This window comes from Sceloporus undulatus, chromosome 2 (genome assembly GCF_019175285.1).
Source record: "Sceloporus undulatus isolate JIND9_A2432 ecotype Alabama chromosome 2, SceUnd_v1.1, whole genome shotgun sequence".
NCBI classification, from domain to species: Eukaryota; Metazoa; Chordata; class Lepidosauria; order Squamata; family Phrynosomatidae; genus Sceloporus; species Sceloporus undulatus.
Window position 1 is genome coordinate 24517434 of NC_056523.1, and position 24003 is coordinate 24541436.

Below are 24003 nucleotides of genomic sequence, written 5' to 3' on the forward strand. Positions count from 1 at the left end.
GCAGTAAGTTCAGCAGCTCACCCTGGTGCTCCTCAAATCTAAGGGCACTAGGAAGCAGCAGTGCCTGACTGGACCTGCCATGGGAAGCACCACCCAAAGGGGCCTTGATGTGACTGCCCTGTTAATTGCAATCTAGGCCATAAAATATGCATGAAGATGCTGTGGAGCCAGTAACTCCAGCCAATCCAGGGCTCAGGTGCTGAATTATTGAGTATATGCCACAAAGGACTTTGTACTGCAGCGTAGCACATCCTCATCTTTGGCTGGGGCCCCCAACTATAGCCTAGCTTGTGCCAGGGCTGCAGGAACTGAACTGTGAAAAACCCTCATCCAGGGAGACTTGTGGCTTCAAAGGCAAAAATAGTACACAGGTGGTAGGGAGCAAAGGGAACACAGAACTACGTACTGGGAGCTTTGTGTGAGTTTGTGTGCCTTCAAGTCACTTGATTTATGGAAACATCATGAATTTCATAGGGTTTGCTTAGGAAAGGAATACTGAGAGATGGTTTTGCCAGTTCCTTCCTCTGAAACATAATCCTGCAGCACCTGATATTCGTTGACAGTCTCCCATCCAATTACTAACCAAGGCTGATCCTGCTTAACTTCCAAGTTCAGATGGGATCTGGTGTCTTTAGGACCTTTTAAGAAATTGGTAAAAGGGCTACCTGACTCACAAACACACAAGGGACAGAAGTTACTTCTGTAGCTTATGCAGAAAAAAACGGTAACTGGTTTCTAGTTCTTAGGCACCCCAATGACTCTTTGGGATTCTCTTTGCATCTTAATGCTTCCAGTGAATATGCATCATATAGTTAAATGCCCTATGCCCATCTTGACAGCAGGAGCCAGGAAGGTGATCTTACACAACCAACTCCACCAAAATAGGTAGCTGAAAGGAGTAGGGCAAGGGGTTGTTCAGATATTTTCTTCCACCTTCAGTGCTACAGCTTAAGAATGTGCCAGCAGCAAAGTACAGTGGTACCCCGGGATACGAATTACCCAGGTTACGAATTTTTCGGGTTACGAAAAAATCCCATAGGGATTTATTGTTTCGGCTTACGAAGGTTTTTTCGGGTTACGAAAAAACCTCGGCGCTATTTTCCGCCACCGGAGGGCAGCAGAGAGCTATTTTTCCATTAGCGCCTATGGCAATTCGGCTTACGAAGGTTTTTCGGGTTACGAAATTAGCCGCGGAACGAATTAATTTCGTAACCCGAGGTACCACTGTACACAGAGTTGGAAGATCCGTTCAGCTAGTAAGTACCAGAAAAGGATAGTTATAGCCATTCTTAGGAAGGTAAAATTCCTTCCTGTGTCAACAGGGAACCCTTTTTTTGCATTGAGAGGAAGATCTATGGGCTCTGCTCACAGTAAGCATCATATGGTCAGGTGTTTCCTCAAATCGAGGTGAATGGGATTCATCTGATTCTATGATAGATTGTAAGGAACAAACAGGATCAAGTATTCACAGATAGAGCCCAAGCTTTGCATACAGATGGTTCAATTCCTGATGCCAGGTAGGCGATGATGTGAAAGTTGCCTGCCTAAGATCCTAGAGAACCACTGCCAGTCAACCTAGTCAATTCTGGGCTAGAAGAACAAATAGTATAATAAATAAATAAATAATACGTTTTATTTATAGACCGCTATTCCGCAATGATCATAGCGGTGTACAGTAAAAATTGAATACAAAACAAATATAAGGCGACAGTTAAAGGAGGGAGAAGTCTCGTCCTTCAAGCAGTCCCTGATGTTGCTGGGTCTGCCTGATCGCTCCCTCTGAGGCCGAGGTGACAGTTGAGGAGTGAGGGGCCTCTTCCTTCAGGCAGTCCCTGATGTTTCTGGGTCTGCCTGATCGCTCCTTCTGAGTATGACTTGGCATAACATAGTACCCCGTGTTCCTTGGAGTCACATCCTGGATAAGTTAGCATTTTACATTGAAATTCCCAGGATCCCCTAGCCATGTTGACTGGGGGATTCTGGGAGTTGGTGCAAAAAGGTAACTTTCAAAGTTTTGATTCCACCTCAGTGTTCAAAAGGAGAGGTTGGATGTCAGGACATATTTCAAAGACACCTACTGATGTCAGAAAGCCAACAGTATCTGTTCAACTGCCATGGAAGCAGCCTTTCCCAAAAGGCTTCTTATGGCCCTGGCTGCTACAGTGTGATGCCTTTCTGCCTGGATGACAAACATACCTGCTTTTTGGCATTTCCCACCCAATTAAATAACTTCATACTCTCACACCACCACCATTTATTTCTGCACCTTGTTCCTTCAGGCTGCAAGAGAGTACTTCCAGACCCTGGCCACATAACACACTGCCATAGTTGCACCCCTCTATTTCCCAGCATTCCAGGGCAGCCACATCAGCCACATGGCAGAACTTGCTGCAGACAAAAGACAGACTATCCTCACAAAAGTGCCAGAGTGTCAGGCGCTGGTCCACAGAAGCAGAAAGGAGGAAGTCTTTGGGTAGGAGTTTCAGGCCCGTCACATGAGCTGCGTGGGCTCCAAGCCTTGAGAATGTTCTGAGGATGCAGATGCCAGTCCCAGCAACAGACTGCCCACCAGCGGTGCTTTTGGCATTCACATCAATAATGCTGAGCGAGATGGAACCATCATCACTGCCACTGGCAACAAAGAAATGCCCACCTGCCATTTCCTGGATGTGGAGGCTATTCACCCCACAGCTGTGAGCCTGAGTAGTCAACACTGGAGTTCCCAGGGCTGTAAAACATAAAAGGGAAGGTTATTTTTCTACTCTGAAATTTATGGCTTCTTTCCACTTGGGGACTCTCCCTAGAAGCCAAGATGATGAAACTGAGACTGTTGTACTTTGGCCATATCATGAGAAGGCAGGACTCTTTAGAAAAGTCAACAATGTTTTGCAAGGTGGAAGGCAGTAAGAAAAGAGCAAGACTCCGTTACAGGTGGATAGACCCAATCAAGAAAGCCACGGCCCTGAATTGGCAAGACCTGAGCAGGGCAACAGATAACAGAGTGTCTTGAAGCTCTCTTGTTCATATTTGCCATTGAGGCAGTTAACACTATCAGCACCACTCCTGGCATTTTTAAAGGGAAAGGCAGGATATAGATTTAGCTAATGAACAAATATTAAAATATAGTGGAAGTGTACAAGGCTGGAGAGGGACACTGGGCTGACCAGAGCTCTCACTCAACATTCTTAAAAGAGAAGGTAAGTGTGGGAGAATAAAAAAGTACATTGGGAGTAAGAAAGGTGTAATCACCTACCCAGGAGCTCCAGCTCTTTGCTTTCTGCCCTTATGACCTCAGCAGCAAGGTTGAGGGTATCAGTGATGTCCCAAAATGCAATGCTCCCATCTGTGGCTGCACTGCCCAAGAAGTGTCGCCTGTGGATATACCATATATATGAAACAAAAATGCCTTGGTGAAATCCATGAAGTCCATGAAGCCCAATTCTACTTTTGCTTCTCAACTGTGCAAGTAATATTGTACATCTGTAGAGGTCACCTTCTATGAATGGACAAGGTTAAAAAAATAATTATCACTTTCAGCATTTTCTAAATTTCAGTTGCCTCTGATAAAAGTAGGGGGGGGGGCAGTCCACAAAGCTTATGCTACAAATTATTTTTCTCAGCCTCAGGTACTACAGGATTCCTTTTTCTCTCTTTAGGCTGAAACAGGCTAACACTGTGTCTTTGAATACTATTCTGATCTCACTATTTACAACCGCACCCGACATGATATGTGTACCTGCCAAATAAAGAAAACACTGCATGCACCTGTTGAAGGGGACTGTTATCCATGAAAACTTTTGTGCTAAGTCTGTAAAGGATCATAGGACTCTTGTTTGTTTCTGATGCAACTGATTAACACAGCTCCCCCTCTGGAAATTATGGGAGTCATGGGAGATGCACCCACAGGCACACAGGGAAATGGAGATACTTCATTCTCACCTTCTTCCACCTGCAGTCTGGTGCACAAAGGCCTGGACCTTCAGGACGCAGTGCTGGTGGTGAAAGGATTCTGCTATAAGCCACAGCTTCTGGACACGCTCCAGCAGCAGGAAAAGTCTGTGCAATTGTGCAAGGGGACAGTGAAGACAAAGAAAGAAGGCTTAGAGGTTAAAGAATTTACAGATGTCACATTCTCTGTATGGGTATTAAGAACTGAAGCTACATTCCAGCTCCTTGCAGTTTATGTTTCCTGCTCTAGTTTGGGGAAAGTGGGGAACTAAGAAACGTAAACAGCAATGACTCCTTGTTCTGTCTTTCCCACCTCTGTTCCTTCTATCATGCATCATTTCTGGATATTTTTCTGGGGAGACAGGCAGTCTATTCTAAGCATCCAAGAAGAGCCCGGTCACCCATCTTACCTTACAGATCCATCACTGCAGGCAGCTGCAAGGAAGAATGAAGGCCCAGGCAGCTTGGCATTTTCAGCACCAGCCAGCACCACAACAGACATATACCTAGAACACAGAAGTAGTAGTCTATCATCCTCTTTTGGCTTGCCATCTACTGGCAGATTTTCAACAGTGAAAAAATTCATACAGATTGGAAGTTAGTGACTGCCTGGTATAAGAAGTTGCCCCATTCTCTCTTGATGGCTATATGGCTTTTGTTGTTGTGTGTCATCAATTCAATTCAATGTATAGCGACCTATGAATGAGAAACCTCTGAGAGAACTTAACACCCCTGCTCAGGTTTTGCTAACTCAGGGCTGCAACTTCCTTTATTCAAACTGCCCAGAATGCAGTTGTCTTCTTGTGCCGTCAGTTTTGTCCCTCTCAGTGACTCATGCTTCTAATTACAGACCATCACAATGAGGAGAAGAAAATGCTGCCTTTGGTATAAATTAAGAATCTGTGGGAATAATTTTACATAATTTAGTCTGCTTCTGTTGTTCCTAGTGGGAACAAAGAAGCAAAAAGTGGTATAGAACACTGCAGTCCTGCCACTTGGAAATCCTGTTCATTGCTCTCTCTTTCCCCTGCCCAGGTTTAACTTCAGAGCCAGAGGTCTTGGAATTGTAGCAGTGGAGTCAAAAATGTGGTGGAAGCAAGATGAAAAAGCTCATGCATATGTCAGCATCCACCATCACACAAGGAGCAGCTGCTGGCTCTTGAATGCCCGTTTCTAAAGGCCTGGCTTCTGGGGGTCCTGAGAACTGAGGCACTTTGGGAGGAACGGCTCAGAGGCTACCAGTACTACATGGAAGCAACTGACTAAGAGAAGTCAACCCTCCCAGAGCACCTCAGTTGCAAGAATGTCCCTGCAACTTCTTCCCACCATCAGAGGCTTAGCATTCTCAGAGCCAGTGGCTGCTACCTTCTCCCCCTGAGCAGGCATGGAGAACATACCACTACTAGTGTAACTGACCACTACTCTGCCACAGTGCACCACAGAATGCTGGTCTGAGATCCATCAGGCACTGCTTGCACACTTTGTCTTGTGCTATATCCCTGTGTTAACCAGCATTACTTCTGTTTTGTTTTTGGCTGTTGGTGTTTTGCACACAAATTAGTTCTCTTAAACATGCAGTTGTGTTGGTGTTGCATCTGTGTTCAGTTCACAGTTGTGGAAGCAAAGTTCCACAACCAGGCATATGGGTCAGATTGCAACAGCTGCAACCTATGCATCCCTTAAATCTGTAAATGCAATTTTCAGGCACTTGCAGTGTTGGCATTGCCAATGTACAGCCATGCTCAAGAAAATCAGGTACTGGAGAAAGCATCACTTTTACCTGGTTTCTGGATCCATTTTGATGCACTTGTGTTTATTCTTCATGCGGTCCCATTGCTCATCTAGGCGGTGGGATGCCACATGGGCCAGCTGACAGGCTACACCACTGCGTGACGTGTGACTTGGGCTGAGCAGCAGTCGGTAGCACTCAATCTGGGCCCGGCCTCCAGCTGAGAAAAGCACAGTGGAGATACTTTCTGCCTCTTGACATGGGATATTGTTCCTGGCCACAGCCAGAGCCCTCACACTGGAGATGTGGTCGTTGATGGTTGTGAGCTGGGTCATCAAGTGGGACTGCACCCCAAAGGCTAGGATGTTGACCGTGTTGTCCTCGCTCCCTGTGGCAAGGACGCTGACCAGCTCCTGCCTGAATGCTCTCAGAGTTCCAACGTGGCACACGCAGGTCAGCTCCCGGCCATGCAATGACTCTTTGAGGACACACTGCCCACTGGGCGCATCACTGCTTTGGTACATCACCACGTCCCCAGATTTGATGTATGCAAAGGTCTCTGCAGAGAGGCAGCGGGTGTAGCTCCAAGAGCGGTGGCCACCACCACAGGGGATAAGGAGCAGTGTCTCATTGGTGGTGGCACTCCAGAGCACAAAATGGGCAGCATGGAATCCTAGGACCAAGGTACTCCCATCTGGAGCAAAGCGCAGCTCTTCCAGCCACTCCAGGCCTCTGCAGGGCTTGTGCTTCCTGAGCATCTGGAGTTGCTGGCCCTGCACTTGGAGCTGGCGGTAGCAGCCATCCCGGCCTGTGCTGTAGACAAAATCCCCTTGGCAGGTGACAGAAGTCACGCCAAGCTTCCCATGAAGGCCAAAGAGCAGAGAGACAGGGCCATCAGAACATAGCTCAGGCATGTCACAGATAACGTGTGACTCAGAGTGGTCCAGTTCACGTCTCCCCGACACCTTCTCCCAGGTAAGAGCCGGCTTGCATGCAAACAGCATTACAGAGCCCCTGAGATCTCCACAAAGCAGAAACTCCCCCTGGGGCAGGAAAACAGCACAGGTGTGCCATCGCTTTTTGCAGAGAGGCAAGAGGAAGCACTGCTTCACCACCACAGTCACTCTTTCATGTGGGTGGCAAGAAACTTCCAGCCATAGCATAGCACCAGCAGGGCCAGAAGCACAGAGACTGCAAGTATTTGTGCCTTGTCCTGGAAAGGGGGCCCAGTTCAGGCTGTGCACTTTCCCCTCATACAAGTGGAGCTCCATGCTTTGTATGGGGCTGTGGAGAGGGAAGATTTTGACCTGTCCTGACAGATTACCCATGGCACACAAAACGCAACCACCGACAAGCTCAGACACTTCCAGGAGACCGTAGGACCGATAGGCAGAATCCTCAAGGATCAACACCCATGTTTTTGAGGTCAGGTCATAGGCATAGAGAGTCCCAGCATCAGTCAGGACCAGAAGATGGTTGACATCCACAAGTTTTACCACTCTGGGCGATCCTTCTCTCTGAGGCGAAGAGAAGTTCAGTCGTACGAGAGCATTCCTGTCGGTCCTCTGACCCTTCAGGTTCCAATGCTTAATACCAGAGTCAGCCCCGCCTGTGAACACCCAGCCTCGCCCCTCATGCACAGCCACGGCCCAAAGGCCACGGCCCTTGTGTCCCATGAAACTCTGCACAATCTCACCATGGTAGTCCCACACAAGACAAGCTGAATCCTCCCCAATGCTGATGATGTAGTCTCTCAGCAGCCTAACAGACCAGACCCTTGCTTGATGCCCATAGCAGACCAACAAGCATGGGACATGATCGGGGGGTGCTCTGAGGTCACCAATGCCCCACAGCCTCAGGCTTCTGTCGTCCGAGGCTGAAGCCAAGATATTTTTGCTCTCCATGAAGCAAATGCTGAAGATGACACCTTTGTGCCCACTGATCCTGCAGCGGGGCTTTATCCTGCCTGGGCCCTCAACTGGGTCATCCATGCTCCAAATCACCAGCTGGTTGAAGACAGTTCCTGCCACCAGAACCAAAGTGTCCCAGCTGCTTCCCACCAAGTGGGCGGAGTAGAGGATGCACTTCTCTTGGCAGTGCACTTCTCGAAGGACCCTCTGGCCAATACAGTCATACAGGGCCACTGAGTTGTGGCCCAGGGCCAAAGCCATGCAGCTGGGCGTCTCAGCTTTGCTCTCTAGCCACTGCAAGTCCCAGATCCAGTCATGTATCTCAGTGAGAGGAAAGACCTCTGTTATGTTCACTAGTCCATCCTGGAAACTGAGCCGTATGACAACAAGACTTTTACCTCCAAAAATGGCCACACTGGTGGATGCTTTGGTTTCTGGAACCACATTTTGCTGTTCCTTGATACCATGGATGTTGTAGCTCCGAAGGACTTGTTTAGAGCATCTCACTGAGTGGATGACATCAGGCTCCAGAGAGTAGATAGCTATGTTGGGTCCTTCACCTGGAAGAGGACGAAAGGCCAGAATCATCACACTGAAAAAAGGATTGGAGTTCTGCACACTTATTTGAATAATACCCATCCTCACAGGTGACATCAATGCAACTCCTAATGCCAAGGCCCATGACATGCAGTACCATCTCCACTTTGCCAGATGTGGTACTGTTTCAGATGCAGCCTTTCTACTATTACAAACTTTGCAAAGCCCCCCCCCCCCCCCCCCCGCAATCCCTGAATAGTCTCCTTAGAAATGTGTCTTCTGTAATGTTGCCCCCATGGACACCAGATCATCTTGTGAGCCACCTTGGGTCCCTTTCACAGAGAAATGTGGCATTAAGGGCAGGACTCTGACAGATGGAAGGGAAGGGGACACTCCAGCTTCTGTGTTATGCCTTTGAAGTTAAAAAAAAATGTGAATTCTGATTGGTATCACATTTTGTACAGTCTCAGAAAGCAGCATCTTCCTGGCAACCATCTTTTCAGTTCTGAGCAAGGAGCATCCAGGATCTCTGGGTTCCTGCTTATCACTTCTTTGCCAACCCTGGACCTGGGCTACTACACTTTGTCTACTAATACAGTAGAGTCTCAATTATCCGACGTAAACTGGCGGTCCCATAGTCGGATAGTCGAAAAAGTCGGATAATCCGGAGGGTCATAGGAAAAGCCTTACTGCTTGCAGTCTGGTGGTGGTAGTGGCGCTTGGGGCCTGCGGCCTGGTGGGGGTGGCGCTTGGGGCTGCTGCCACCTCCGCGCCTGCGGCCTGATGGGGGTGGCGCTCAGGGCTGCTACCACCTGGTGCTCCGCGCCTGCGGCCTGGTGCTCCGCGCCTGCCGACTCGCTTGGGGCCTGGTGCTGGGGGTGTGGTCAGGGCTCAAAGCCATGCCTACCAACCAGTCCGACGTCGGATGAACTGAAACGTTGGATCAATGAAGGTCAGATTAACGAGACTCTACTGTATTTCCTATACCATTTATGTTTGGCTTTTCAACTAGGTAGAAAACTTGACTTTGCAGCACACCTACAACTAGACCGGTGGTGGGCTATACAATATTCGACAAGCACACATGCCTCCATCATGTCTGGGGCTAGCAGCTGTTGACAGACCCTCCCTCCAGGTTCCCCAGAGGGAGAACAAGAGCAGCCAGGCACACCTCCATCCGCTCAGGCTTAGTTGCTGCTGAACTACATTTCCCATCCTCCTTGTTTTCCATCACTTTCTCCTTGGGTATCGTGTTTCATTCAGATTGTAAACCTGAAGGCAGGAACTAATGGATTAACTATTCGTAAATTCTGAGAGCTTTTTTATTTTGTTTTTGGGCTAAAGCAGTGGTTCTCAAGCAATGAGACAGGACCCCTGGGTGTGTGTGCAAGAGTTACTCAATGGGGGCACAGAACATGGAGGCCCCGCTCCCTCCTTCTCCACTTCCCACACTTTTTTATGTGTAAAACTGACACATGCATTGAATTTACTTAAATAAAATTGTTCTAATTTGAACATTATTTTCTTATAAAATATTAAGGTACATGAATGTATAAATGAAAATATGCACCAAAAAACAAAATATTTTTATTCATATACTTGGTTGTGAAGGGGGGGGGGGGGAGAAAGAGGGCCCCAAGGATAAAAAGTTTGAGAACCACTGGGCTAAAGGGCAGTATATAAATGCTTCAAGCTGATAAACAAGTGGCCCGTGAGCCACAAGGGTTTGTGCTGCATGTTGAGTTTTGTATCACCAAACTCTGATGTTACAGCAGTAGTGGTGGCAACAACTTTAAAACGCACAATTTTCCTTTGATTTTAAAGCAGCACCACGCTTTTAGGGATAGAGTTCTGCTTGGGGAAAAAACACACACTGTGGAGTCAAAGGCTTTCATGGCCGGCATCCATAGTTTTTTGTGGGTTTTTCGGGCTATGTGGCCATTTTCTAGAAGAGTTTATTCTTGACACACACTCTCTACAAAAGACATTCTTTTTAAAAAAGAAAAGCCTTGTGCTATGGAAATTCAGGAGCAGCAGCTGACAAGTTAAAAACCGAGTTGCTGTTGTCCTTTTGCCAGTGGAAAGGTGCAGCTTTCCATCCTAGCCACTGAAGTTGCCCACTTTTAAACTAGACCATGTTTGGCTTTACTGAGTTACCAAGGCCATATCTGACACACGGGGTCTCAATGCCCACCTGCAAGCTGAGCATGGCGACTCACAAGGGCATTCTGTGCCACCATGGCATCAATTAAGAGGACACCCTACCTGCCACAAGATGATCTCCCACGATCTCCAGAGCAGTGATAGGTGCCAGCAGCAATTCTGTTTCCATTGCAGTGGATCCGTGATGATTCTTTTCCTCTTAGATTAGGGCATCCAGACTTCTGAGGAAGGAAAGGAACAATAAACACTGCTGTAGATTGCATCAATGCAGGTTCGAGAATGAAGGAAAGCACTGCTTTTCAGCTTAGACAACAACAATTATCTGGAGCAAAAGAGAGTAAGACGTGGCCCTCTTTGTAGCCTGCATAGTTGGTTCCAAAGGTATTACACAGGATCCCTTTGCAATCAAGCATTTTTGAACAACACCAAAAACGAAGCTCACCCCAGGGCAGGGGCTGCCTAAGTCAGAGCCAACTGGCAGGCACTCAGTGGCAACCTCTGGCTGCATCTACACTGCAGAAATAATGCACTTTGACACCACTTTAACTGCCATGGCTCAGTGCTATGGAATCCTGGGGTTTGTAGTTTAGCGAGATATCTAGCCTTCTCTGTTTGAGTGCTCAGGTGCCTCTACAAACTACAGATCCCCAGACTCCATAGCACTGAGCCACAACAGTTAAGGTGGTGCCAAAGTGCATTACCTCTGCAGTGGGGAAGGAGTGGAGCTCCCCAGCTGTACTACAGCTCCCAGCACTCCTCACCACTGCTGACTGGGCTCATGGGAATTGTTGTTGTTGTGGTTGTGTGTCTTCAAGTTGTTTCTGACTTGGGGTGATCCTAAGGTGAACCGAAGAGCCAGTGTGGTGTAGTGGTTTGAGTGTTCTCTCAGCTTCAAGGGAAGTCAATACTGTAGTAAGACCTTGGGCAAAGTCACTCTCTCAGCCTCAAAGGAAGGCCATGGCAAGGCCTTGGGGGGCCAAGTGACTCTCTATCAGCCTCGGAGGAAACCCAGTGGGTTTCCATGGCAGAGCAGGGATCCGAGCCCAGGTCCCCAGAGTCAGTCCAGTAGCGCTCAAATCCTGGGCCAGGCTGGCTCCCATTCAATGGGGCTAAGAGTGCAGCACGCACCATGGGCTCAAGAGGAGGGCCAAGGTTCCTTACCTTGTCTCGCCGCCTCCCCAACGTTCGACGGGCGCCGCGTCAGGACCAATCAGAAGGCCGCTTCCCGGTTCTCCTCCTTCGGAGGGACGCCATTGGCCAGAGGGCCTCCCAATCGCCTTCTTCCCGCCAGGAAATGTTCTTAAAGGGACAGAGACGCCTTTCACAACTAAGACATCCAGCGTGGCCTAGCGGTTTGAGCGTTGGGCTGCGCTTCTGGAGGCCAGGGTTCGATTCCCAGCGCAGCTATGGAAACCACTGGGGACCCTGGGCAAGTCACGCTCTCTGGCCCCTCAGGAGGAGGAGGCCAGGGCAAGAGGTCCCCTGAACAAATCCTGCCGAGAAAACCCCAGAATAGGGCCACCTTAGGGCTGCCTAAGTCAGAAAGGGCTCTGGGAAGAGAATGTTCTGCCACCTTTCCTCCTGTTGGCAGCCTGTGTGCCATGTGCCACATCCAAATAAGAACCATTTGCCCCAAGTGTCCTGGACCTTGGGAACTAAGCAGGCAGCCAGAAGGAAGTGCCCATGCCTTTGGGTGAATGTGGGGAGCTAGCTATTCAGAGGAAGGGCCAAAGGGGTCTGATCAGAAACTAGAATTCAAAGACATAGCCGTGTCAGTCTCTGGAATCAGTACATAGAGAGGCCTTGTAGCACCTTTGAGACTCTGCAAGAAGGAAGCAGGCAGCAGGAGCTTTCGTAGTGCCACCAAACGCATCTGAGGAAGCAGACCGGAGAAGTCTAGGAAAGCTCATGCTGCCAACTTCTTTCTTGCAGTTAGTCTCAAAGGTGCTACTAGGTCTCTCTACTTATCAGAAACTAGTATGGCAGCTATCTGGAAGGTCCTAAGAAAGAAGGGAAGCTACAAACAACGGACAGGGCTGGGATCCAACAAGTCTAACTTGAGTGCTCACTAGTATGCCTTTACTCTTTAGGATCTTGTCTAGTGCTTTCATAGCTGCCTTTCCCATTCCTAGTCTTCTTCTGATTTCTTGGCTGCAGTCTCCATTCTAGGTCCCTGGTTTTATGGCAGAGGGAGGTGTCTTCTCATTCCCTGGTTTCCTACTCTAGGCCATCACAGGGGGCTACAGGACAGAGAAGTGGCTTTCTCTCTCTCTCTCTGGGTGGTATGCTGCTGGGGAGAATGGGTTAAGCAGTGCTCCTAAAGACTGGAGAGGGATAGTCCTCTCTCAGGCTGGTGCTGCAGGGAAAACTGGATCTGCTTTCCCCTGGATCCCAACATTCAGAGGGAGAGAGAGTTTGCCTGGTTTATGTACTGACTCACCTACTTGTTCCCTCTGGCTGGCCAGCCTAGCAGTGGAGACTGTTGCAGTTGGGGTAAGAGACAGAGAGTACTGATGGCTTGCCTATTGTTTTTAGGAGCAGTGGACATCAAATCACTGATTTTAAAAGCAACTAATGTAGTGGCAACAGAGAGTAGTTAAGACGCTGACTCTGTTGACTGCAAGATTGGCAGGTTGGCAGTTTGAGGCCCTTGTGCCGCATGATGGGGTGGCCGCCCATCACTAGTCCCAGCTTCTGCCAACCTAGCAGTTTGAAAGCATGGAAATGCAAGAAGATAAATAGGTACCATTCCAGTGGGAAGGTACAACATTGTTCTGTGCAATCATGCTGGCCACGTGATCACAGAGTAGTCTTTCACAACGCTGGCTCTTTGGCTCAGTAATGGAGATGAGCATTGCCCCCTATGGTCGGACACAACTTGACAACCTTGTCAATGGGGAATACCTCTACCTTCAATACAAATAATGCAGATAAGACATGGAAGGATTGCATGGAGTAGCAGGGGGCTTTGTTGGCACTTTGACATTTAAGGCAAAATTATCCACAAACAATCTAATAAACTGAGGCTTTGAGAAACAGTTGTTGTGGAGAGTAAGAGCAGCTACAAATGGTATTCCTAATCCTTGAGCTCAAACCAATTGAACAGACAAGCAGTGGGTTTCCAACTTTTATTGGCAGGACAGACAGCCTGACATCTGTGCATGGGATAAAAAATAAATTAAATAAATATTAAATAAGGAAAAAATAATAACTTACTTGGAAATACAGAAGTGTCAAGAACACACAGTAATATAAAAAAACCAATGCTGATCAGTGAGCTATAAATGCAACCAGCAACGTAAGGGCACTCGAACTAGCTAATATCAGCAAGAGGTTCTGTTGTGGGTTTGGGTCCACAGGTCACGCCTTTGGGCAAAGCAAACCATTGTACTGAGGCCACATTCCCGTTCCATTGCAGTGCAGTGCAGGTGGCTGAGATCCAGGAAACACCATGCCAAGACCCTGGGAACTGCAATCCTCAAGCCACGCAACAGCATTTCTGGCTCAGGGGCTTCAGTATTTTTGGATTACAATCATAAGGTTAAAATCACACTTCTACCCACTAAATGGCTTCTTTAAGCAACAGAAAATTCCTACGTGCTTTTCTATCAGTCTAGCTAGTAACATGGAAATACCACAGTCAAGAGGTGAATGCTCTCTCTAGGGCAAACACACATACACACACACACGAAATGCAAAGTCCTTGTTCAGAAACAGCAGCAAAGAAGTGAATCTCTTTTTCATTCAATCCATTTGTATTTTAGTAGTACTACATAAGACAGGACATTTCAACCCAGTCTAGGTTCCTTCTACTATTCAGCAATTCAAGGGAGCATCAACGAACTATCAAACCACCTGCTAAGATGTACTAAATGGCTCACTTTGCTTATGTGATAACATTTCCTGAACCCGGGGATTACCTGCAAAAGCAAGGAATTTCAAGGAAAAGATTACTCATCCTTACCATATTCTATCAAAAGAGTTTCATCCCTGCCCCAGGCAGCACAGATGGGAATGATGCATCCCTCCAGATAACTGTTGGATTGCAAACCTCAGCAGCTCAGGCCAGTATGGCCAGTGGTGAAGAATGCTGGGAGCTGCAGTAAGAACATCTGAAGGACCTCAAGGTTCCCAACCTGCCTTACAGGTTAACTGCAATAAAGCCACATCTTAAACATACTTCGTGAACATAAATTGCACTACACTCAGTGAAGTCTATAGGCACATGGTTGAGGACTGGGAGGATAACTGCTTCATTTCAAGAAGTGTGGCAGGCATCTCTTCTTCTAGCAGGACTGCGGAATGGTAACAAGCCCTGTTAACTTCACAGAGTTATAAAACACACTGCTACTACTGTTGCAGACTTGCACAGCTTATGACCCACCAAGCTAAAGATAGGCTGCCAGGATTTTGAGTCACCTCTCACTTTTGTCATTTGCCTAGGAAGACAAAAACAGAGCAGGACAAATGTTAAGCTTCTGCCAGGTCACAACATACCTGGTGGGCTGTGCTTGACTTGGCAAGTCACAGATTGTGCAAGCCTCTAACTAAGGCAGCAGTCAAGGACAGCAACAACAATAATACATGTTACCACACATTCATCGAAGCTAAGTCCATTTCCTGCAGGGGCAAATTTCTCAAGATACAAGCATCAACACTGCTCACTAACTCCAGCCTTCTTCCTCAGTGAGACTTACAAATAGGAAAGACAACATCTTGCAGCCTTCTTCATCACTCAGCCCTTTGGACAGCAGCTGATACATTTGGCTGGAACACTGAGCACAAGCCTCTGGTATAGAAAAGAGCAATCAAGATGGCCATGTTGCAGCACAAGAAAACACACAGTTTAGGGCATTCTCAGTTTAGGAAAAGAAGGTAATAAAGGCATAAACACAATAGAGGTATGTAAAAATAAGCATGGTCTGGGGAGGAAAGATGGTAGAAAGTACTTCTTGACAAAATGTAAAATTAACGTATGGAGTTGCTAAAAATGACAGCTACTGTAGATGGTTTAAAAAATGGATCAGACTAATTACTGATGGATTTGCCAATGAGCTGCAACTTAGCCACGGAGCTACATGGAACTGCCATGTACAGAAACACTGTGCCTCTGAATGCCTATTGCTGGGGAGCAACAACAGGAAGAGCTGTTGTCTTTCTGCCCTGCTTAAGGGCTCCCTACAGGTACCTGGGTGATCATGGTGGAAAATAGGGAGCAGGCTTACATACAGGACTGGGCTCCTTCCAATCTGCACAGATTTATGTACCGTATATACTAGATTATAAGTCAACCTCATGTATAAGTTGAGGGCAGGTTTTGTGGTTAAAATGATGTTGTTATGGCCCATGGATAAATTGAGGGTAAAACTCTGGGGTGTGTAACAAAAGATCTAAAGGATGAAGCACAGGAAAACGATGCCAAAGAACTTACAAAATTCCAGCAGGCATAACTGTTTGTGCTCACTGTAAAGGTTGGATGGATGAGACGTTGAGGGAAGGTCATTGCTTCCAGGACAGATTCTACTCTTGCCTTTTACCAGGGGATGGTTCCTTTTTCATAAGAGTTAAAGTACACTGACCCATAATCATCTCAGGTTATTTGGGTCTACTTTCTGACTAAAATTTCTAGACTTATACATGAGTCTATACAGTAAATCTATCAGCAAGAAGATGTCATCACTGAGCATGCCATTGGCAAACCAAAAAGGAAATGGAATAGAATATTTCTTAGGCAAAAACAAACTGTTCCCAGACTTACAATGAAAAAACTGTGAACACAAATCAAGTTATTGAAGTAAAAATCTCAACAAATACAGCACACCAGCTGCTATTGCACATTTCAGTACTTTTGTTTTCCGCCTGATAATCAACACAATAAACATTTCAGAACCATGCTCTTATTTAGAACCATGTCTGACCCTGAGAAAAATTCTCCAGGATGAGTATTAAAAATCATCTGGAATGATTTAGTACCTTCACAATCTCTACATCTTCCTTAACATACAGCTGCTTAAGGTCTTTCTCTATGAGTACAACCAGCCCTCTGTATCCATGAATTCTTTATCCACGGATTCAATCATCAGTGGTTTGAATTTTTTTTAAAAAAAAAATATAAATTTCAAAAAGCAAGCCTTGATTTTGCCATTTGATAAGGGTCACCATTTTACTATTCACTATAATTAATGGGGCTTGAACCATTCAAAGATTCTGGTATCCATGGAGAGGTCCTGGAATCAAACCTAAGCAGATACCAAGGGGCCACTGCATGTACGGAAGCCAGCTCTCCTATACAAAAGTGGCTAGAGATAAGCCCCATGAAACCTAATGGAGCTTACTTTTAAGCAGACACACATAGGAGTGCACTGCAAGATGATGACTTGGTCCTGTAAGAGTTAAAAACAACATTCCATAGAGAGCAATTGAGATTCAGAACCAGAAATGGTCAATATCAGTTTGCCGATATAGGATCTTACTGCTATTTGGATCTGTAAATGATGAGTTCTTGAGCGAAAGGATCCAAGTTCCCTTGCACAGAGCAGGGAGATCTTGTCAAGGCATAAGAGAAGGGCAAGTGCCAGGAATGCAGCTACAAGGCCAGCTAATCAAGGAGGAAAATAACTCCCTTCCAGTGCATTAAATGTGGCTCAGGATGAAGAAGAGTAAAAATCCCGAAGCTTGCTTGAACATGTCAGGGGTAGGGATCACTCCAGACCCAGAACTCCCTGCAGCAAAACCTACTACTGTATTCGGTAAAGAGAAAAGGGGCAAGTGTGGTGCTGTGGTTTAAGGATTAGACTAGATGAGGGTTCAATTTCCCACTCTACCATGGAAACCCACTGATGACCTTGGGCAAGTCACACACTCTCAGCCCCAAAGAACCCTGTGATAGGTTTGCCTTAGGGTTGCCGTAGTCAGAAGCGACTTGAAGGCACACAACAACAGCAACAACAAATACCCTAAAAGGCCAGCCATGGCATTTCTCCTGCTTATTCTATTACTGGTTTTCCCCTAAACTGAACTCATGACCATGAGTATCCATCCAAAGCTTTGCATCCTCCCGTCTAATCAGAAATGCAAGACCAGAGCATAGCTAGCACTCTTTGTGGAAGTATGTAGGGATGGGGAAAGGGTGAGAAGGGAGCAATTACAGGGCTGAGACTGGCTAGTGCAAAAAAAGTTTCTTCTGAGTCAGGGAAGAGGCCTCTCCACACACTAAAGTTCTACATGCACATGGCTGTAGGATTTGTCCACAGTCCACTCGTTCTGGTCCTCTTCCTCCTTGTTAGTGTATCGAGCCATCTCATCTTGGAACTGGAGCTGTCGTCGCTTGTTGGGATCAACATTGATCCAATTGTTGGCAATCCACTTGGTTCCTTCAGTGACCAAGCAGCCTCCATGCAAGGAATATTCATCTAGGTCACCCACCCAACCTGCAAGAAGACAAGAACTCATAAATTACTCCTGACTTTCACATGATTATAAGTCAGCCTTCTAGATTTCTCAGTTAGCCAACTTCATCAGAACTCAGCATGAGGAAAATTCTTGTAAAGAAGTGGTTGCATGGCTATTGCAGAAAGATCACTCTTAGCACAATTCTGGAAATCTGATAAACTACCTACTGTTGATGACTGGTTATTAAAAATCCAGGACATGATCGAAATTGACAGATTAATGCAGTTTATAAATGGAAAATCAGAAGAAAATATAGAAAAGGAGGGAAGTGATCACAAACTTCTGCAAAAAAATATGGAAATGACAAAAGATAAAACTAGATTTATCTCAGACGTAGCCTGACAAGGCTAAGGCTACTTTCACTATTTTCAAAATCTAATAATGTTAGCATTATATATACAGAAATTATCATTAAGATGGCAGTTAACAGCAGTAAAAATAATTTTTAAAAATGAATCACAAGAGCAAATGTTACCGGGGAAGGTCACTTGGAAATAAAGAAAATACACTGAATTGTAGAAATTTTGGCTGTAAAGATGGTAATATCAATGAATCATAAACCAGTTTCAGTGGAAATTTATTGAAATTTTCTTGTTAGTTTTATTTGTGAAATGAATACTCTGTAAATTATGACAATAATACAGTAAAATATACTGTGCTTTATAAGTTAAACAATAAAATATTAAAATGGAAAAGAAATAAAGAAGTGGAGAGAGAGTACTACCTTCCCCATCTGACAGGTAATTGTACCAGAAGACAGCAGTGCCTTGCAGGGGTTTTACACGTAGGTTTCCCTTATCACAGTGTTTACGAGTGTCACGTAGGTCAATATCATTCTGAATTAAAGACTGGGGGCGGGGAAAAAGAGAAGAAAATGCTTTCTGAGCTAGATTCCAGGAAAAACACAAATATAAAAATATATCCTTTTCTGCCATTATTCATATTCTCAGATCTCACATTAGAACAGTTCTATTATTAAGAATTATACTGGGAAATACTGGCTGGAATTCTTTGGTTAGTTCCAATGAGAGGATGCCAAACAATCAACTGTTGAATGATAAGATGACGTGTAAATGAACCCAATGGATTCAATGGCTCTGCTCTACTAAACAGAACAATACATTTAGATGTGAACTTTTTTAAAATGCAAAATTTGCATTCTAAGTCTGCTCTAATGAATTAATGTGTCAGACTTCAAACTTCTGAATATACATATTTCAGCTCTGATAAGAAAAAGCTCATGGTCCTTTAAAAAAAAATCATAATGTCAGAAATTTTCAAACTGATAAGGCAAATCTTGCTGCTGTTGACCCCTATAGTAAAGCAGCAAGATATCAGATATATAGTGGCAGTGTCCAAGTAACAATCAAGTAACACAGTGTGTGTTATTTTACATGCAAAATATATTGCTATTTGGAGACTGGAAAAATGTGATTTTTTTCCCGACAGTGCTGTTACCTTGAGGGGAAAAAATTGAATTCCTTCCAAAATAAATCACTACAGGACATTTGTAGTATGATGGTCTGATTATTTGGAAGCACTCTGAAATTACTTCTGTTCAGTTCAATATATCCTTTTACAGTACTGTCAAATAGCACTGCAATGTTAAATAAGTTAAGAAATTAAAATGTATTTTAGTTTCCTAAAAATGTACCCCTGATTAATTGGGCATGAATTCTTCTTCTTTTTAAAAAAAAAGACTTACTGTGTTTGGAACAAATCTTAAAATTGCAGATAGCATGGAGGTGGACTACCTGAGATGTGGAGCTGCTACAAAAGATGTATGTATCATTTTAAAAAGAGAGCTAAAAAATATTTCTTTCTTCACAAAAAGTTGTTATCCACCTGTAAATGTAACTGATTGACTTACAGTACAATCCTATATATACTTACTCAGATGTACCATATATACTTGTCTACAAGTTTAAAAATGTATGCCCAAAAATTGACCCCTAAATTCCAGGTTGACTTGCAGGCTGTACAGACTGGCGTTACATGCCGGCCTCAGGGCATAGGGGAGGCTTGGCATCCACATGACGCACACCCCAACCCTGCCCTTATACTGCCATCGTGCCGTGTGACTGGTGTCATGGCGTGATGGCGCTCCTTCAGCACTGCATCCAGATGACACAACATCAAAAGGAGCACCAGAAAGTGCCATCATGGCAACAAAGGCACCCTTTCCGGGGCGCAAAAAGGAGCCGCTTTTTGCAGCTCCTTTTTGCACTGCAGAAATGCTAGATTGGGGCCGCGGCATGTAGTTGCCATGGCCCTGATCCAGCTATAAAAGACGAGGCTGCAGGCCACCCCTTAGGGGCAGTCTGTTCAGCTCCTTCTTTCTGGGTCACTATGGTAATATGATGGCAGCTCTTTCAGATTTCCCCATGGAGAAAGAGTTTCTTTATCTCTTGAGCCAAGCAGAAAGAGTCTTGGGTGATTTACTGATATTGCTGTTCATTTAAGAGTCCCTTAAGCTTCAACCAGAGTCTCTCTTGCCGCAGGCACACATAGACACACACAAAACACAAGTTTTATCCTCGACCTATCCACAGGTCATAGCAAAATCCATCATTTTGGCCCCAAAACCTGATCTTGACTTATACACGAGGTCGACTTATAGTCGAGTATATACGGTAAGCCCCACTATATTCGGTGGAACCTTGGCCCTTACAAGTGTGTATGCTTTCTCAGACTGCAACCCAAGATTTTAAAAAACTGGGTGACAATACGGTTTTATTTTAAAAAGGTGTTGTAACTCTTCTTTTGCAGCCCCTTTCACATTTTAGGCTCTTTACCCATCCGATTTTCATCCATTTAATGTAAAAAATAATGGCAAGTTTTTATTTTATTTTATTTTATTTATTTTTTACAGAAAACTGAGAAGAGAAAATCCTTACCATCTCCTCATAGGTCCTATTGTCAGCAATAGGAAAAGTTGTTTCTCCTCCTCCTGTGACATTATTCAGGTAGAACAGTACTGTCACATAGCTGTGAAATACAGAGCATTTTACTATAGGTTAGGCTTGGAAGTACTACAAATACTTAACACCTTAAACTGTCTTGATGTAGCTGTTCCACAGGTAGACTCACCTGCTGTATGGCGCTCACAAGGAAGACAGCATTTTCTGCAGATGTCTAGAACAGCTGTCCCTAACATGATGCTCTTCAGATATCTTCCACATTCAATTCCTTCCCACCCCACATGATGGGCAATCGGAAACTGTTGCCTAAACCAACCTTGTAAAGGTGGGCACCAGACTCTGGAAAACTGTTCTAGAACAACTAATGCCATCAGCCCTGCTTTTGTAGCAATCTCCAACATGAAATAAGGATTTAACAGTGGATGTAAATGAAGAAGGTACAATTTTCTCTTTTGGTTTCCCAGAGAAACATCAGCTAAGGAAGCCATTTCCATGGTTACAAAGCCCAAACATGCATGAACCATTGACTATCATATGGATGTAAATGCATTTAACAGCAAATATTTACTCCAGTGAAATATTATGGGATTTCTATGTAACATGGAGCACAGGGAGAAGAATAAAACAAAAATAAACTAATTTTCTCTTCCCATTCTAGACTCACCGGCATGAAGTCTCAAATGGAGCAGTTTCATTGGCAACCAGTTTGGTGTGGGTGCAGGCAGTCTCAGGGAACACTGGTCCACTGTCCATATGAGCATGGTAGTGCCCTCCCTGGTCATACCGTACCACCTGCAGTGGTTCACTGTGCTCCACGATCTCTGGGGGCAGACGGGTTAAATGAATCACCCTGAAGAAGGAGAAGGAGAGCTGTTCCAACAGACTTAATGACATTTCCACAAATATGCTCACCATGTAAGAATAGCAAACACTCTAATCACCTTCTAAACTATCTAAAAACAAACAAACAAAACAAAACCAGGTAAAAGGAACTGGAGAACTCAGGTTCCAATCCTAAACACACCGACTAGGGAAGAAGTCTCACTGAACTCAGTCTGACTTTTGAGTAAATACATGGGCCTGTACTGTCAATTCTGCAAAAGGATCCCATTAGTGCTAATGGTAGTTTACCTCCTGGGAAAGATAGTAGCTTTGAACAGTAGGAAGGGCGAAGAGAGAAGAATATTTTTATTGGGATTTTAGTGAAGGTGAGAAGGGTAAAAAAATTCTCACAGTGCTGACTAGATCCCCTTTTGCTCTTTTTAAAGTAAAAAGAAAACATGATACATGCATCTAATCTATCATCTACTGCGGTCACAAATTAACCTTGCAGAGTTAGCTTGCACTGCTATGTATCCTTTAGTGGGAGAGGAATGAGCAAGAACACTTAAAAGGGTTCTTAAGAAAAACAAATAAATAGAACAATAAAGTAAGTCATGGCAAACTTATTAGTAACCATATTCTTTTAATATCTTCAAAAGAGCAGTGTAGAAATACAAAAAATTAATCAACAACAGATGATTTATAATATAGGTTATTTTTATTTTGAAGCTGCAATTAATGATCTTTGCTTCCATTAGATATTACTGGGATATCCTTATCCCCAGAGAACAGTTACCTTTGTCGTATGGAGCGCATTACTTGATGTGCCCCCTCGCCCTGATACAGCCATGTGTGCTGGCTATTCCGGACAAGGTCACTCATCTTCACTTTTTGGCTTCCCATATACTTATGGAAGTCCCGGATGTTCAGTTGCTTAAACTCTTCCAAACTTAGAACGCCTGACAAAATGAAGAGAAAAAGAAAAGGGTATGGACAGCTCCATTTTAGGCAACATGCAGCTGTTTGTAAGAACATTGCAACTGAGCTGAAGTAGCCAACCCTCAGGTATATATGCCAATTTAAGCATTGGACACAGATGTGATACCTTCTCAAACGTTAGCAGCTGGCCTGTAGATACAAGGAAGGAACCAAGGGGAAATTAGTCTTTCCTGTCTACAACAAAAAACAAGTGCCATAAGAAAATGTTAAGAAATTAAAAGAATAGTCCAAGTAAAATAAAGATCTAGAGGTGAAGGCAAAAACAGAAACAAAAAAACCACACAGAGAGAAAAGGCTCCTTTTAGAGCCAGTGTGGTGTTGTAGTGTGTGTGTTAGACTAGGACTCTGAGAAACCAGGGTCTGAATACCAGCTTAGCCATGGAAACCTTCTGGGTGACTTTGGGCAAGTCATGCTCTTTCTACCTAAGATGAAGGCAATGGCAAATCTCCTGTGAATAATTCTTGCCAAGAAAACATCATGTCAGGATCACCCAGAAGTTGGGGTCTACCTGAAGGCACACAAAAGCAAACATCAAACTGTAATTTGTACAGTACCCAGCACATAAATTATGGAAAGGTTCTTGTCCCACACCTTGGAATCTCATCTCAGTCTTTATCTGGGGATTGGAGGAAGTACACCTATTTCCCTGTCAGAGCCATATAAGGTTCTGAACTGAAATGTCTGTTTGTTATTGTAAAATGCCTTCAAGTCAACCTCGACCCATAGTGACCCTATGTATGAGAGACCTCCAAATCATCCTATTCTCAAACGCCCTGCTCAGCTCCTGCAGATTCATGGTCGTGGCTTCTCTTGACTGAATCTATCCATCTGGAATGTAGTCTCACTCTTTTCCTACTGCCCTCCACTTTACCAAGCATTATTGTATTTTCTAGTGAGTCCTTTCTTGTCATGATATGGTCAAAATACAACAACTTCAGTTTAGTCATCTTTGCTTCCATGGAGAGTTTGGGCCTGATTTGCTCTAGGAGCCATCCATTGATCTTTTTAGTGGTCTACACTATTCTCAGAACAATTCTCCAGCACCACATCTCAAATGAGGTTTTTTTCCTTGTTAGCTTTCTTAACTGTCCAGCTCTCACAACCTTACATAGAAATGGGAAAGAATAATGGCATGGGCAATCCTAACATTAGTATTTAATTATATATCATTATACTTCAGGATCTTGCCTAGTTTGTGACAGCTTGACAACTACTTCACCATCTACCACCTATTCTATGACGGAGTGACAACTCTCAAATCTCTTAAAACCCCTTTACACTGTGTGCCACCGTGACACCAATTACAGTATGTAGACACCAATACTACTGTCTTTCTAGCTGACACTAAGTATGTGTGGAAACCCTTGAACTCGGATCTCTCACAAATGATTCCACACTAGAACTCTCTTCAACTGCCAGCAATCTAGAGGTTTAAAATTCCAACAGCTTGACACCAATTGTCAACTGATAATTATGCACTCACTATCTTAAGTGTCCTAAATATTAAAAGGGTTTTTTCCC

At 44.7% G+C, this 24003-nt stretch overlaps 2 protein-coding genes across 5 annotated transcripts in view; both read right to left on the bottom strand.

The window, feature by feature from the left end:
- Positions 1 to 1736: 1736 nt before the first annotated feature.
- WDR6 (WD repeat domain 6) lies at positions 1737 to 11584 on the bottom strand. 3 transcript variants are annotated; one of them, XM_042451338.1, is made up of 7 exons: positions 11449 to 11584; positions 10390 to 10508; positions 5729 to 8147; positions 4359 to 4454; positions 3940 to 4056; positions 3254 to 3372; positions 1737 to 2728 (listed from the first exon to the last, which is right to left on the bottom strand). In XM_042451338.1, the coding sequence occupies exons 2-7, from the start codon at positions 10454 to 10456 to the stop codon at positions 2232 to 2234; spliced, it is 3315 nt and encodes a 1104-aa protein (XP_042307272.1). In that variant the 5' UTR covers positions 10457 to 10508; positions 11449 to 11584; the 3' UTR covers positions 1737 to 2231. The 3 variants fall into 3 exon arrangements, with proteins under 3 accessions (XP_042307272.1, XP_042307276.1, XP_042307273.1); XM_042451342.1 differs by lacking the exon at positions 11449 to 11584 and adding an exon at positions 11416 to 11427; XM_042451339.1 differs by lacking the exon at positions 11449 to 11584 and adding an exon at positions 11049 to 11398.
- A 4153-nt stretch (positions 11585 to 15737) lies between these two features.
- Positions 15738 to 24003, bottom strand: part of P4HTM (prolyl 4-hydroxylase, transmembrane) — a 38328-nt gene continuing 30062 nt past the window's right edge. For both annotated transcript variants that reach the window (XM_042455948.1, XM_042455947.1), the window contains 5 exons: positions 22279 to 22441; positions 21325 to 21510; positions 20637 to 20727; positions 18464 to 18587; positions 15738 to 17717 (listed from right to left, as the gene is read on the bottom strand). In XM_042455948.1, the coding sequence (XP_042311882.1) occupies positions 17500 to 17717; positions 18464 to 18587; positions 20637 to 20727; positions 21325 to 21510; positions 22279 to 22441 (782 nt within the window). In that variant the 3' untranslated portion in view covers positions 15738 to 17499. The remainder of the gene's footprint in view (positions 17718 to 18463; positions 18588 to 20636; positions 20728 to 21324; positions 21511 to 22278; positions 22442 to 24003) is intronic.